The sequence below is a fragment of the Salvelinus alpinus genome, chromosome 11 (assembly GCF_045679555.1).
Source record: "Salvelinus alpinus chromosome 11, SLU_Salpinus.1, whole genome shotgun sequence".
Lineage (NCBI taxonomy): Eukaryota > Metazoa > Chordata > Actinopteri > Salmoniformes > Salmonidae > Salvelinus > Salvelinus alpinus.
In genome coordinates this window covers 46,345,781-46,362,732 of record NC_092096.1, presented here as the reverse complement: position 1 = coordinate 46,362,732, position 16,952 = coordinate 46,345,781, and the positions used below count along the sequence as shown (strand labels likewise).

Below are 16,952 nucleotides of genomic sequence, written 5' to 3'. Positions count from 1 at the left end.
ATCTTCAATATGCAGGCCTAAAACACGTAGGTTTTAGGCCTGCAGGGGGCAATAATAAACATAAAATTGCTTTTCAATTCATAAACCATTGAATCGGTACGTGGAAAATCTCTTCCCAACTATTTTGCAATCTGTATGGCACAGCTGTCATTTATTTGGTCCTTAAATGAAACTGGTATATATTTTTAATTATCACAAATGTCTTTAACCAATTTTGGTCTTTAATGCAGGGCCGAAAGACAAGGCCCCTACTTTTTTCCCCTTCCAGTTGATAAAGGTTCCAATTGATCAAGTTATTTCTTATCAAATAGTATATTTGAGTTTAAGCACAATATTTGTTATATTATTTGTTCTGTCTTTTCTGGTGGATTAAACTGAAATTGCTTATTTAAAAAATAACGATATTATTTTGGAGATTATTTTGTTTTCAAATAACCAAAAGTGAGCGGTTATAATCTGAATAAAGGGGAAAAGGCCATTCTTGAACATGGGGTGAGAGATTCTTACTATTTTGTAAATAAAGGCAGTTTGTTATTTAGAATTATTTATTTCTGTTTTTAGAGGGAGATAAACCAAAAGCCCACCATGCCTATTTTAAAACAATTGTCAGTCCACATGTTAAGTATAATTCCCCCACAGTTTTTGTTGTTGTTGCCTGATGCAGGACTCTAGTGCCAGAGAAGAGAGACTCTCAGACTGAAAACGCCTCCATTAATTTATGAAAAGATAGTCAATTTGTGCCACAGTTTAGACTACTGATATAGATCAGCGTTCCAACTCCCCCTTGTGATAGTGTGGTGCAATGACAGAATGCCACCATCTACCACTAACGGTCTTGGCATGAGCTCGTACCTTTTAAAATAAGAACCACTGTACGTACAGTGCATTCGGAAAGTGTTCAGAACCCTTGATTTTTCCACATTTTGTTACCTTACTGTCACGTTCGTCCTGAGCACTCTGGAGTAGGTTTTCATCAAGGATCTCTCTGTACATTGCTCTGTTCATTTTTCCCTCGATCCTGACTAGTCTCCCAGTCCCTGCCGCTGAAAAACATCCCCACAGCATGATGCTGCCACCACCATGCTTCACCGTAGGGATGGTGCCAGGTTTCCTCCAGATGTGATGCTTGGCATCCAGGCCAAAGAGTTCAATCTAGATTTCATCAGACTTCATCATCTTGTTTCTCATGGTTTGAGAGTCCTTTAAGTGCCTTTTGGCAAACTCCAAGCGGGCTGTCATGTGCCTTTTACTGAGGAGTTGCTTCTGGCTGGCCACTATACCATAAAGACCTGATTGCTGTTGTGCTGCAGAGATGGTTATCTTTCTGGAAGGTTCTCCCATCACCACAGAGGAACTCTGGGGCTCTGTCAGAGTGACCATCGGGTTCTTGGTCACCTCCCTAACCAAGGCCCTTCTCCCCTGATTGCTCAGTTTGGCTCTAGGAAGAGTCTTGGTTGTTCCAAACTTCTTCCATTTTTGAATGATGGAGGCCCCTGTGTTCTTGGGGACTTTCAATGGTGCAGAAATGTTTTGGTACCCTTCCCCAGATCTGTGCATCGACACAATCATGTCTCAGAGTTCTACGGACAATTCCTTCAACGTCAGGGCTTGATTTTTGCTCTGACATGCACTGTCAACTGTGGGACCTTATATAGACAGGTGTGTGCCTTTCCAAATCATGTCCAATCAATTGAATTGACCACAGATGGACTCCAATCAGGTTGTAGAAACATCTCAAGGATGATCAATGGAAACAGGATGCACTTGAGCTCAATTTCTAGTCCGAATACTTATGTAGCAAAGGCTCTGAATACTTATGTAAATAATGTATCAGTTTAAATTTTTCATTATTTGTTTTTTATGCATGAAAACAATGGCTGTTGTGATGAAAAACAATGACTTTATGAAGGCACTGTACGTGCCTTCATAAAGTATTCACACCCCTTGATGTTTTCCACATTTTGTTGTGTTTACAGCCTTAATTTAAAATTGATTAAATAGACATTTTTGGTCACTGGCTGTAACACAGCAAAATGTGGAATAAGTCAAAGGGTATGAATACTTTCTGTAAATATGGCACTGCAAATATGATGATTTCATATGATATGAACAACATATTCTTGTCAAATGGGTGAACAGGGACTGAAATATTTGTTTGATAATCTACATATACAGTTGAAGTCAGAAGTTTACATGCACCTTAGCCAAATACATTTAAACTCAGTTTTTCACAATTCCTGACATTTAATCCTAGTAAAAATTCCCTGTCTTAGGTCATTTAGGATCACCACTTTATTTTAAGAATGTGAAATGTCAGAATAATAGTAGTGATAATGATTTATTTCAGCTTTTATTTATTTCATCACATTCTTAGTGGGTCAGAAGTTTGCATACACTCAATTAGTATTTGGCAGCATTGCCTTTAAATTGTTTAACTTGGGTCAAACGTTTCAGGTAGCCTTCCACAAGCTTACCACAATAATTTGGTGTAACTGAGTCAGGTTTGTAGGCCTCCTTGCACGCACACGCTTTTTCAGTTCTGCCCACACTTTTTCTATGGGATTGAGGTCAGGGCTTTGTGATGGCTACTCCAATACCTTGACTTTGTTGTCCTTAAGCCATTTTGCCACAACTTTGGAAGTATGCTTATGGTCATTGTCCATTTGGAAGACCCATTTGCGACCAAGCTTTAACTTCCTGACTGATGTCTTGAGATGTTGCTTCAATATATCAACATAATTTCCCTACTTCATGATGCCATCTATTTTGTGAAGTGCACCAGTCCCTCCTGCAGCAAAGCACCCCCGCAACATGATGCTGCCACCCCCGTGCTTAACGGTTGGGATGGTGTTCTTCGGCTTGCAAACTTCCCACTTTCTCCTCTAAACATAACGATGGTCATTATGTCTAAACATTTCTATATTTGTTTCATCAAACTAGAGGACATTTCTCCAAAAAGTACGATCTTTGTCCCCATGTGCAGTTGCAAACCGTATTCTGGCTTTTTTATGGCGGTTTTGGAGGTTATGGCGGTTTTGGCCTTTCAGGTTATGTCGATATAGGTCTCGTTTTACTGTGGATATAGATACTTTTAAACCTGTTTCCTCCAGCATCTTCACAAGGTCCTTTGATGTTGTTCTGTGATTGATTTGCACTTTTCGCACCAAAGTACGTTCATCTCTAGGAGACAGAATGCGTCTTCTTCCTGAGCGGTATGACGGCTGCGTGGTCCCATGTTTATACTTGCGTACCATTGTTTGTACAGATAAACGTGGTACCTTCAGGCTTTTGGAAATTGCTCCCAAGGATGAACCAGACTTGTAGAGGTCTACAAAAACAATTCTGAGGTCTTGCCTGATTTCTTTAGATTTTCCCATGATGTCAAGCAAAGAGGCACTGAGTTTGAAGGTAGGCCTGTAAATACATCCACAGGTACAACTCCAATTGACTTAAATGATGCCAAATAGCCTATCAGAAGCTTCTAAAGCCATGACTTCCTTTTCTGGAATTTTCCAAGCTGTTTAAAGGCACAGTCAACTTAGTGTATGTAAACCTCTGACCCACTGGAATTGTGATACAGTGAATTATAAGTGAAATAATCTGTCTGTAAACAATTTTTTGAAAAATTACTTGTGTCATGCACAAAGCAGATGTCCTAACCGACTTGCCAAAACTATAGTTTGTTGAGAAGAAATGTGTGGAGTGGTTGAAAAACTAATGACTCCAACCTGAGTGTATGTAAACTTCCAACTTTTTACAATCAACTTTACAGCTTACATACTTACATAACATAGGCCTATAATATTCAAAAAGGAAATTGTAAAATTGTAATTTAAAAAATTTAACTAGGCACGTCAGTTAAGAACAAATTCTTATTTACAATGACGGCCTAGGAACAGTGGGTTAAGTGCGTCGTTCAGGGGCAGAATGACAGATTTTTATCTTGTCAGCTCTGGGATTTGATCTAGCAACCTTTCGGTTACTGGCCCAATGCTTTAACTACTAGGCTACCTGCCGCCCCAATACTATAAGTATAGGTACCTTAATAGAAAGTTACTCAAGTAGAAGTGAACGTTCCCCACTGGCGACTCGACAAATTGGATACAATCTCAGCTTTCATCTCAAATAAAAGTTGTCCATCTGATTAACAAAAAAAGTGGTTTTGTTTCACATTTTGAGTGGCGAACGTGGGTAACCAAATTTGTCTCCCTGCTTTGCATACTGCTACTACTGCTTTTTGAGCAACAGACAACGATTATCTATAGATAAGTTATAAAAAAACATTATCTGAAGATTGTAATTCCTCACTGCAGGAGAGAGGCTCATTCTGTTCCACTCCAGATTTTTGCAGTGTGTAAAATAAAACAAAGAATTGTTCGGTAAAAAAGTATTTGAACTCACATTTCATGATCTGACATAATGGTAGTCCACCTTTTAGGCTTTACATTAGAAATGTGCTATTTTTCATGGGTTTAAACTCTACTGAACGAAGAGCCATTTGGGAGTCAAATGAATGGCTCTTTCTGTGAACGGAACCAAAAGATCCGGCTCACAGAAAAGACTTGGAATGCCCATTACTAGAACGATGGGACTAGTTGCTAATGATGCGGAAGGTTCTTAGCGATGTGTCTTTCCTCCACAAATTGACAGAGTCCGTCTAGCGAATGAAAGTGTATGCGGGACTTCCCAGCTTCCAATGACTGTGGATATTTAACCTGATACCCCAGAGTCTTCCGAGGTGAACTTCATTCAAGCTGGGAAGCGTGGCTATTAGCCTAAACCTCCCCGAAGCACATTGGTTTAATAGAGGCTGATTTATAATGAATTTCCTTGATAAAACAAATAAACTATTACAATATCACTGAAATCAGGCACTTTACGCTTAACAGGTTTTAAGGACAACTCTGGGAGGGAGCTTTAAAGCTCATATGCCTTGTCCTACCATAATATCTTACCGTAGTGTGTGGACTAATCAGTGATATTGGGTAACTAACTAAACCCTGTGTATACACATCGTGAAAGGCTATGCAATGGCCAGTAGAAGAAGTGTGAAAAGGTTACCCATAGTGCTTGGTATGTTCAATCAATACCATAATGGAGAAGTTCTATATATTATTTTGCTGTAGGAGAAGATGTTAGTGCAACATTGTTAGCATTCAGCCCTTTTTTAAATCAAACCAGGTTTAGACTGTATACAATGGTAAGGCACAAGTGGTACAGGCAAACAAACTAAAACAGCAATAAGCACTATCACATGGCTGTTTTAGCGTTGCTTGCATTCACACGTTATAGCTCTGTAATATGACCATATGTTCTGAGTGAACATAAATACTCTAGTGCTGTATATTGTTGACTGCTTACGTGAAGAGGGGATTAGTAACAATGTACCTCAGGTGTGCTTGTCAAAATGGAGATGTGCTCTTCATGGCAGATTTATGCATTGAGTATATGGTACCAACTGTAAACCAGTGTTTGTCTCAAGGCATTAAGATCTACACAACTTTTAGCTATGATAGAGGCACATATTTAAATCTAAAACTGTAGACGTTCATTTCCCACTGAAGTGAAAATCAAGTGCTCTTTTGCCCAACAAAAAGTCATTATCATAATCCTTGAATTATGCATTACATACAGTAGATGCTCTTTCAGATGATGTGTGACTGAACTAAAGGAAATGACCAATCATTTAGTGGTATGCCTGATTGCAGCATTGCCAGGGGTGTATTTAACAATCGGCACTGCTATTCAGCTGGCCAACTCACAACAAAATCTTGATCGTATGTTCCATTCTAATTTGAGTAATAATTTGCATTTGTTTATGTGAATGACATGTAAATAGTTTTATCCTTGACCATTGAATCATGAACAATTATTGACAAATCTGTATTAGCTTAGATTTGCATGTTGGTAGGTGGGAAGACAAGGCACAGGGAAGACTGGAAATTCTTTGGGATGAAGACAACAGAATTTACCTTAATCCCGGGAAGTCCAGGAAGCCCTGGAAGTCCTGGCTCTCCCTACATAGGAAAAGTGTGACATGTTACAGGCGAGTCGAGCATCTGTCCTGGTGCCTTCAACCGCGGTCTTTACCCTCTCTATAACTAGGTCCCAAACAGCTCTAAAATGAGTTGGGCCCTGATGAAGAGTACAACTTGCACTTGTGTTATGTACCAGTGTTACATGCAATCATCATTAGATAGGGCCACTGTGGTGCTGATTATGTGGACTAATAAAGTTAAGAGGTCTGCAACAGCTTTAAAGGGATTCAATTCAGTAAGTTTGGATTGATTTCTACTGAGATTTTATTTTTTTCCCTCAATTTTCATTAAAAAGGCACAATCAGCAGTTGAGACAATAACAAAGCAGACACCCCACCTCTGTTTTGGTAAAAATCTGAGGGGTGGGGCTGGAGAAACATCACCACTCTCAAATTCAAAGACAGAGCTATGGATGCAAAGACTGACCATCTGTGATATCAACATTATAGTTTTAAAGATATACAGTGTTTGTTTCCATTCACATTGCTTACAAACATTGGAGTGAGACTAGATAATATTTTGGGTTATGATTGGTTATGACAGTTGAACTAAGCTCATGAGGCATTTATAAGATATATTCCTCAAGAATCAATGGGTTTATATAATTAATTTATAAGTCCAAAAATGAATGTAGGCAATGTCATTCTCAAGTGGAGAATTCTGGACTCACATACAGAGCACAAAAGGATGAAAGCTAAATTGGGGTTGAGTGAACTATGGAAAAGGCAAGAGGCCAAGCACTTCATACGATTTCTTAGAAGCATTTCAACAGAAAATCTTCTGACTGTGCATTATTTAACGCACTATTTAAGACTATTACATTTATGGCATATGAGAAGAAATATTTTGTGCTGCTGACAATGATCAAGAGTAATAGCACTAGAACTCAGCGAGAGACCTGTAAATTACATTTGAGCCTCCTGAAAGCATTGGAAATGTAATGAATAAAAGTAGCTCATCTGGAAATACTACTTAACCTTCTCTACCGACTGTCACCCAAATTCATTATTCAATGGAGATCAACAGTTCCATATTAGGCAACTGGAAGAGAAATACAACTTTGTAAGAAACCATATTTAAGCAAATAGATAGAACGACTGTGAGCTGCCATAAAATCGCATACAAATCTGACTGTGTCAGGCCGAACCTGTTTTGCAGCATCAGGAAAGGGCTGCCTGTTGTCATCATGGACTCTTTTTCTGTGACGCAAAATAATGGAGAATAACGGGGTATGGCTCTTGGTAGTAAATAGTGTATTAGGTGGGATCCTAGTGCAGTCTTGACAGCAGCTCTGGCTGTGCCTAGCAAATGGCTCTGTCGTTGCAAGAAAATACATGGCAGGCACTGCTATAAAAAGTACCAGGCTGGCTTTTTGTCAGGATGGGGGGCTTTACTTTGTACTCTGTGGCCGATATTCAATACATTTGTGCAGATACAGTAGTGGATTTACAGATTGTACTTTCAGAGGTTTGTTTGATTAGCAGAGCAGGCTGTCCCAGGTGGATGTAATCACTGATCATCAGAGCTGAACATGGGCCAAGGGACGATGAATTTCTAAATCAAGTGTCAACTCCTTCCATCTGAGACACTGCTGGAAAAATCAAACACACTTTTGAAAGCTCTATCTAAGATCCCCCATTCTAACCTGAATGCCCAAGTTATACGAGTGGCTCTAGAAAGAGACATGAAGTTGGATGGGGCTGGAGAAATGTAACCACTCTCAAATGTATAGACAGAGCTATGGATGCAAGGACTGACCATCCATGATATCAAAATTATAGTTTGAACCATGTTTTGAGGCTATAAAGTGTTTGTTTACATTTACTTTGTTTACAAATATTGGAGTAAAATACGTTCATATTTTGGGTGTACGGCAGTTGAACTAATCTCACGAGGCATTTATAAGTTATTTTCTTCAACAATCAATGGGTACATATCATTAATTGAGTCCAAAAATGTATGGAGCAACTGCTGATTGCCCATTTAAGAGCTTAGGCAGATTTTGCAAAATCACACCTACAAATGTACCTTTATATTAGGAAGCCCTTGGTCATACTATCACATTCTAATATCAATCTGAGAAAATGAACAAGTATTCCTATCGTGAGGATTTTGAAACTTGGGAAACACGTGCCATGGGATTGTAGTGCAGGCTAGTTTTACCTTTGCTCCCCCATGTCCTGGCTCTCCTGGTTCACCCTGTAATACAGACAGAGAGCTGTTAGCAATAACGAAATGGATGCAATTATTTATTTTGTTCTTACCTTAATATTATCTGTGTCATTCCATGCATAAAGTGCCTTTTAGGTAGCGTAATTTTGTCAAAATGGCATTATTTCACCTAATTTTAACATGCTGTCAGCACATGTTCAACGTTATAACAAACATGTTTTCCCATCTCAAGAGGTTAAATCAGCTTTTCCCAAACTAGGGGTCGCTACCCCATGTGGGGTCACCTGATTTCAAAATGGGGTTGAGAGAAACTCTGAAATAATTTTTTTTTAAATCAAGCTTGGTTATAGAACTGGGGTTACGTCAGTAACCTCCAGTAGCCACTAGATGCAGTTGTAATAAACAGAGTGGTTTCTGTTTTCTTTCTACAAATGTGGCCCTATCTTTTGAACAGTTTAAATATAATGACCCCATATTACGACTACATATATCACTGAAAGACAAGACTCTAAGGAACACGTATGTGTTTCCCTCTACATTGCCCACAAGCCGCCACAGGACTCATTAGAACAGAGTGGACAAGACCAGGCACTACATTTTCAGGGGAAAAGATTGGGGGGGGGGAAAAAACAATCAATTATGATATTATTTTCTAAACAGAAGATCATACAAAATGATTGCCTGGTGATTTTCCGAACTTCCCAGTACCTTTCTGGTGCATTTCAGTCATTTCAAACAATACTTCCTTCATATTGAAATACTGTCAAAAGTACTGTCAAACTGATTTGTAATAGACCAATTAAAAAAGTTAACATTGGCCATTGATTACATTAATTAATTTATAAATTAGATTTTTTCTTATATCAAAATCGGTCGAGGGCCAAAAAAGTTTGGGAACATCTGGGTTAAATTAAGAAAAGTTACTATTTAATGTGACAGGGTTGACAACAACAGTTGATGATTTCATCTTTAATCAGCCGTAATTTAAAATGGAGGGTCAGGGAATTGAATGCAATCTTAACAAAATGTGTTGTTGTTAAAACATTTCTAGCCTATCTACCTATTTCTAGCCTTTTCACCACAAAACACCAGAAAATGGCCAAAAAGAGTAAAACCAGCTCACCTGCTTTTACGCTATAATTTGACTATCAGATGTTCAATGATAAAAAATAAAAAAAATCAGGTGCACTTCTTACTGCTACAACGTGGTAGCTACAGGACCAAAACAGCGGAGAAGCCTCAGCCTTAAGCTTCTACGCTCTTAGTAGTTGAGTAAATTAACACACTATGTGTTTACTTCATGCATGCAATGTCATCTCGCTGAGTCTACCTTTAACATAGTTTAGTTTAGATAGAGCATAGATGTATGTCATCCAACAGCTAAAATGAGTGTTTTAGCAAAATGTACACACAATGTCTGAGGAACATCAAACGCTATTTGTGAAACTACCCACTTATTCAGCATTTAACCTCAAAACATACCTTGATGCCTGCCGCAGAGGAGCCCGCATCACCCTACAAAATACAAATGATAACAACAGCTTTAAGTGCAACATCTCATTGTTAAGGTACCAGCTACCAGACCCAGTCTCAGGGACGGCTAACTCTAGAGATCCCTTCGGTCTGCACTGTGTTAATTACAGTGCATTCAGAAAGTATTCAGACCCCTTGACTCATTCAACATTTTGTGACATTACAGCCTTATTCTAAAATTGATAAATTTTTTGTTTTTCTCATCAATCTACACACACACCCCATAATGACAAAGCAAAAACAGGTTATCAGAAACATTTAGAAAATGTATAAAAAAATGGAATATCACATTTAAATAAGTATTCAGACCCTTTACTCAGTACTTTGTTTAAGCACCTTTGGCAGCAATTACAGTCTTCTTCGGTTTGACGCTACAAGCTTGACACACCTGTGTTTGGAGGGTTTCTCCCATTCTTCTCTGCAGATCCGCTCAAGCACTGTCAGGTTGGATAGGGAGCGTCGCTGCACAGCTATTTTCAGGTCTCTCGAGAGATGTCCGATCGGTTTCAAGTCCAGGCTCTGGCTGGGCCACTCAAGGACATTCAGAGACTTGTTCCGAAGCCACTCCTGCGTTGTCTTGGCTGTGTGCTTAGGGTTGTTGTCCTGTTGGAAGGTGAACCTTTTCCCCAGTCTGAGCACTCTGGAGCAGGTTTTCATCAAGGATCTCTCTGTACTTTGCTCTGTTCATTTTTCCCTCGATCCTGACTAGTCTCCCAGTCCCAGCCGCTAAAAAACATCCTCACAGCATGATGCTGCCACCACCATGCTTCACCGTAGGGATGGTGCCAGGTTTCCTACAGACGTGACGCTTGGCATTCAGGCCAAATAGTTCAATCTTGATTTCATCAGATCAGATAATCTTGTTTCTCATGGTCTGAGTCCTTTAGCTGCCTTTTGGCAAACTCCAAGCAGGCTGTCATGTGCCTTTTCCTGAGGAGTGGCTTCCGTCTGTTCACTCTACCGTAATGGCCTGATTGGTGGAGTGCTGCAGAGAATGTTGTCCTTCTGGAAGGTTCTCCCTTCTCCACAGAGGAACTCTGGAGCTCTGTCAGAGTGACCATCGGGTTCTTTGTCACCTTCCTGACCAAGGCCCTTCTCTCCCGATTGCTCAGTTTGGCCTGGCGGCCAGCTCTAGGAAGGGTCTTGGTTGATCCAAACTTCTCTTATTTAAGAATGCTGGAGGCCACTGTGTTCTTGGGGACCTTCAATGCTGCAGAAATGTTTTGGTACCTTTCCCAAGATCAGACACAAACCTGTCTCGGAGCTCTACGGACAATTCCTTCAACCTCATGGCTTTTAAAAAAATATATATTTTAGTACAAGGCTGTAACGTAACAAAATGTGGAAAATGGGAAGAGGTCTGAATACTTTCCAAATGCACTGTGCTCTTTATATCTAATATTGACCCTTTTTGCCCAGTACCTGCCCTGCGTGCCCAGTCAGTATTTGCCCATGATTACTACAAGTTTAGATATCTGGCTAGACTAACTTACCAATCTAAAAATTGTTAGCAGACAAGCTAATTGAGTGACTTTCAGTGACTGACATAAGAGAAAACTGTTGATTCACAACCAATTTTCGAAATTGGACCTTGTGTATTCTACTATTCTAACTCTTATGCCACTTATGTCGCTGGAGCCGGCCCTTCTTAATGCTAAATGGTCCAATATTAACTCATGAAGCATCCAACCAGGAATTTAGCAAAAAGCTATGCGCAACAATTAGGCCCAGTTACATGCAATGAAACAGTGTTAACTGTCAAGGGTGCCTGCCTTCTTTGCTTAGGTTCTGGTTTCACTAGCTACTGCTGCTCCTTTCCAACATTGGTTTCTCACATTGTTAACATTAAGTTGTTGCTCCTTTCTAGAGCTAAGTTCTCGCTCTATCAGGTTCGAGGAATAAACACAAAGGAAGGAATGTGAAGTTGAATTTACATACCTTCTCCCCGCCTTCACCTCTTTGACCATCTTCTCCCAAGTCACCCTGTTTGAAAAACAGCAGATAAGCAAAGATACACTACCAACAATTCTGAAACGGCTTATACAGAATTTACAAACAGATAAGAACGTGGCAAATGAAATGGCAAAATTGTGGCTATTCAAAGTAGAACACATGTTCTCGTAAATAGTAGCTTCACAGGAGTTGTTAACAACTGGCAGTTGACAGCAGGCAAAGCTCAGTAACACACTATTGGAGCTGATTTCACAACTTGGCTTCTGCAGTCTCGTGAGAAACATCATAAATGTGGACAATTGCAAGAGCATTGAACAGATTGCTGCTTGAATCACTGAGAGGTAGTGAGAAGAGGCTATGTCCCTTTGGGCATACTAACAAGGTCCTGGTGCCATTGAGCTGAAAGAGTCACCACATCCCCTCCTGCCTCCCTGGGCAAGTGGACGGGGTGAGAGTTTTCACCTCCCTCTCACACCCAGCCAAAAATATCTAATCATTAGAACGGATGGGACAGAGCTGGGACTTTTGTTTGCTCATCATCACCGCTGCATAGGTTCCTAATCTTGGCTGATTAGGTTCCACCAAGGCCTTGCAACAGAGCTCGGTCCTAGGAGGGCTCAGTGACTCAACTTCATTGACTCTGCTGAAGTCTGTAAAATTGGAGGGGCTTGTGACATGCCCTCTAAAGATGGTTTGGTTCTAACATCCCAAGTTTGTCTAGGGCTTAGAGATAAAGTGATTCCATGGAACCTTTCTATAAATGACAACACTGCAATTTTGTATGGACTGGTATAAAACTACTATAAAACTCAACTACTATATGTAATCTTAATGGCAGTCATGCCTATCCATGACATGTCTTATATCATGCTACAGTTGTAACGTCTGCTTCCAACTCACACTCTCGAACACATAGATCTCCTGAACGCAGCTCACTCTCCAGATCCCAATCTGATCACACCTGTATGTCATTTACATACTATTTCGTTCAGTTCTTTGCACCCCATCATTTGTGAGGTATTGTTTGTTTTGATACATATTCTATTCGGAGCTCTGTTTATTTCCGTATTAGTCCCCCCATGTATCGTAGTTTTTGGCCATCCTCACTAACAATACTTTTTTGCCTATTCCCTGCCTGTACTTTTGCCTATCAGATTTCCTGTCATCAACCTCTTGCCTGATCTCCCGGACTACTTTATTAGCCTTTTCCCTGCCTGTACTGTTACCTGTTTGGAGTCCCTGTGTATGACCTTCTGCCTGCCCCTGGACCCAGCTACCTGCCTCCTCCCGTGGTTCTTCCCTAATAAACACCTGCTGCGCCCTGAAACCAGCTCTCTGTCTCCCGTCGTACTCATTACAACAGTTTAAAGATGGAAAAACAAGTTAACTGTTACTCTAAACCACAAAGGATGGTTTAGTTCACTGTTACTCTAAAACAAGGTAACTAAAACATTCACAACTTGAACTTTAGTGAAGATCTCCAATTGACATCCATGCACAATTAACAACTGAAAATAGTGAGTAGCCCTTAAAACCAATACAGCAAAACTGTTGTCACAAGTTCATTTAACATTACATAATAATATGTTTCACAGCCTCAAGAAATAAAACATAATTTTACATGGGAGGGATGGGAAGGCTGAACATGAAGTCTGAAGATTGAAAGTCTTTACCTTTTCACCTCTCTCTCCCATTTCACCCTATTGGAAAATAAAGCAGATGGCATTAAAATACACAAAGGCTCTGTGAATGTTGGGTTTAGGAGAAATAATGGCAGCCAGTCCCAGATCGTATCTGGGGTTAAATTCACATTTGATTAGAAAAACGCGTATCATGTTTCGGCTGCTCCCTCCTTAGATACCTTCTAGGGTGTTAAACATGTTTGACATTCTCTAAACATTGTCCAATGATTTTTTTAAAGAAACTCTCATACACAGCAAAGATATTACACTCAGTCCGGGATTCAATCTGATCCGCGTTATAGGGGGCGCATGACATTTTAAAGATACATAAGTTCCGATTGGAACGAAATGCTCTTACTGTGAATACAATCTCCGTGAATGTTGGGAAAATGCCTTTTTAAGTCACATTCGGGCTGTCCAGCTCGCTGTGCTATGAATTGAATACCGGCCTCAGTCTAAAGCACAGAGCTAACACCACCTGCTAACACTGTTGTTTTACAAATACCCCAATATAACAGGATATTGGGTAACAGAGGGCATAATTTCACCAGTATATTTACCTCACTGATCTGAAAATTTTCATTTCTTTCACAGGACTCACAGATGACCTATAACAATATTTAACTCTTTAAATGTATTTTTTAAAAACCATAGTGCATAAACCTATTGTTACGGTCGTTGTATGAGTGAGACCAAGGCGCAGCGTGAGTAGAGTTCCACATATTTTTTATAAATTGAAAACTCTCCAAAACAATAATGCACAAACGAAACCTGACGCTATACAAAATTGTGCAGACAGTCAACTAAACCAAGTCAAGATCCCACAAACACAAAAGGGAAATGGCTACCTAAATATGATCCCCAATCAGAGACAACGATAAACAGCTGTCTCTGATTGGGAACCATATCAGGCCAACAGACATACAAAAAACCCTAGATGACCCACCCTAGACACTATCACGCCCCAACCAACACAGAGAAAAAACAGCTTACTATGGTCAGGGCGTGACACCTATCATGTTTTCAATCAGTATTTATAAAAAGAAAGAAACTCCATCACTTGTATGTTTTATTCATAAAGGAGAGCAGCAACAACTCTCTATAAAACGCTGTTGAAGGCCTATTGACAGAAATGTCCATTAAATTGTTTGTGGAGCATCCAAGATCACCAGTGTTCTGGAGTGTATACATTTCATTCCTTCAGCTCTGTAAATCATAATATTAATGATAATATTTTGACCGTTGAAGCAGGTATCTTGAAAGTGTCAACTTAAATAGTTGTAGGAGTATGACAAATTATTTGAAAAACAAGTGTTGAGGAAACAAAATGAAACAAAAGCCTGGCTCAAAGAATAAAGAGCATACATGACAGTGTGTCACAAACCTTGGCACCAGGAATTCCATCTAATCCTGATGTACCCACATCCCCCTACAGACAACAAAACACACAGCTTATTCAGATGTCCTGTATCTCTAGAAATCATCTAAACACTGAAGGAAGGTTATGAGGTAAAATGAGGCCATAGGCTTTTCCCCAAGGTACAGATAACCTCAAAATAGGTTATAGGTTTGATCATATTTAGGTCAAAGAATGGGGCAACTCACTAACTATGTAATTCCTATGATTTACAACATAATAGCAACCTGAAAAGACCTTGAAACATATATATAACTGAAAGGTATCTAAGTTGCATACACTATCACATTATGTATAGATCTATGGGCCATGGTTTTTCACTGGCTGGCACTTTATGTACTGTACTGTATGGTGCATGTGCACCTCTGTTGATTCAACACACTATCACAGCTTATTGTGAAATAGACACAAATAAATTATTTGAAATTGATGACAGGCACACAAAAAAGTGTATGACACGATTTTCATCACAACACATTTTGTGTGTATTACAATAATTTTTTCTTCATAACGCATTCGTGTACATTACACAAATTCCAATTTGTTGTGGCTAACGTTAGCTAGGTGGATAATGTAAGCGAGACTAGGGGTTAAGGTCGGGTTAGGTTTAGGGGTTAGGGGTTAAGGTTAGGTAACATGCTAGCTAAGTAGTTAAAGGGTTAATGTTAGGGTTAGGAGAAGGGATAGCTAACATGCAAAGTAGTTGCAAAGTAGCTAAAAAGTTGTAAGTAGTTGCAAAGTTGCTAATTCGCTAAAATACTAAAGTTGTCCATGATGAGATTTAAACACACACCCTTCAGATTGCTAAACATTCGCATCATACGCTCACCCATCCTCCCAGACCAATGTTCCTCTTATCGTTTCTGTCTTAAGTAATCTATTGTCTCTATGTGATTTAAATTCACTGTATACAAAATGGTATACTGCACATGAAAAAATAATTTCCAATAAGCAATTCATATCTATTTCACAATAATCTGTGGGTTGGTTGATTGGATAGAAGTCACTTATATTTGATTGATATTATCTGAGGTGTTGTAAAATAGATCCATACAGGCAACCATTGCCTCAAGCTTAGCATTGAAGTCCATGTGATGTAGTTTGAAGCCTCATACTACTGCTTGGTGTTTTTTTAAAAGGTTTAATAAACCCTGTTTATTTGGAAGTCCAAGCATTGTTTACCTGAATAGGAGTGATGCACAGTTCCAAACATTACAATGTTCAAATCAAACATTGAGTCAATAGCTATATTCAGTGCTATTTAATATCAAGGGTGTTACCCATGTAATGCTAATAAAACCCATACATCTTGTAATTATCTGTAGGCCTGCACATGGACGTAATTGACATAATGATGATGGACTGTTGTCATAATGATGATCACTTAACTCCTACCTAATAAGTTTCCCTTGTGAGATAAAGACTTTTGGAAGATTTAAAGGATATCAATGCAGAGTCTTCCATTCAACCTGCAACTGACTGCAATATTGTGTTGAGGGATGGACTAGCTGGTTCAGAGTCAAAACTTCTGCATGAACAGTGCTTAAACACGATAACCAATCTGTTTTATAGCATTGTTGCACAGCATTAGAGATATATTTCATGCAGCCTGACAACCTACAGTTTCAACACAAGCATGGAATTAAGACTTGACTTCAGCTTGTGTTTCCAAAGTGAGTATGGCCTCCACTACGAAATAAATGGTCTCACTTTGGTTCCTATTAACTCCATGAATGTTGCTCCTTTCATATGTTTTAAACGATTGCTGAGACTACTTTTTTTAAACTAAACTTTGGGTGAAAGCAGATTCACAGACTGCTTATACCACATTACTTTGTGGTTACGGCTTTGAGATGCAGCCCAAGGGATTTCTTATAAACAGGATAGTGGTTTGACCTTTTCAGAATTCATGACAGAATTCTTTCAATAAGACGGAAGCGACATGAAGCCAAAAGAACAAATGGGATTATTGACAATTGAATACTATCACACCCTGATCTGTTTCACCTGTCTTTGTGCATGTCTCCCCCCCCCCCCCTCCAGGTGTCGCCCATCTTCCACATTATACCCAGTGTATTTATACAGTTGAAGTCAGAAGTTTACATACACGTAGGTTGGAGTCATCAACACTCTTTTTTTCAAACACACCACAAATTT

General features: G+C 39.4%; 1 protein-coding gene across 1 annotated transcript in view; it reads right to left on the bottom strand.

Moving 5' to 3' along the window:
* The window catches only part of LOC139534252 (collagen alpha-1(XXV) chain-like), a 147,744-nt gene that overhangs the window by 72,672 nt on the left and 58,120 nt on the right, over positions 1–16,952 (bottom strand). Inside the window, exons 8-12 of the mRNA XM_071333253.1 lie at positions 13,370–13,396; positions 11,682–11,726; positions 9,693–9,725; positions 8,202–8,237; positions 5,973–6,017 (exon numbers count right to left, since the gene is read on the bottom strand). Coding sequence (XP_071189354.1) covers positions 5,973–6,017; positions 8,202–8,237; positions 9,693–9,725; positions 11,682–11,726; positions 13,370–13,396 — 186 coding nt within the window. The remainder of the gene's footprint in view (positions 1–5,972; positions 6,018–8,201; positions 8,238–9,692; positions 9,726–11,681; positions 11,727–13,369; positions 13,397–16,952) is intronic.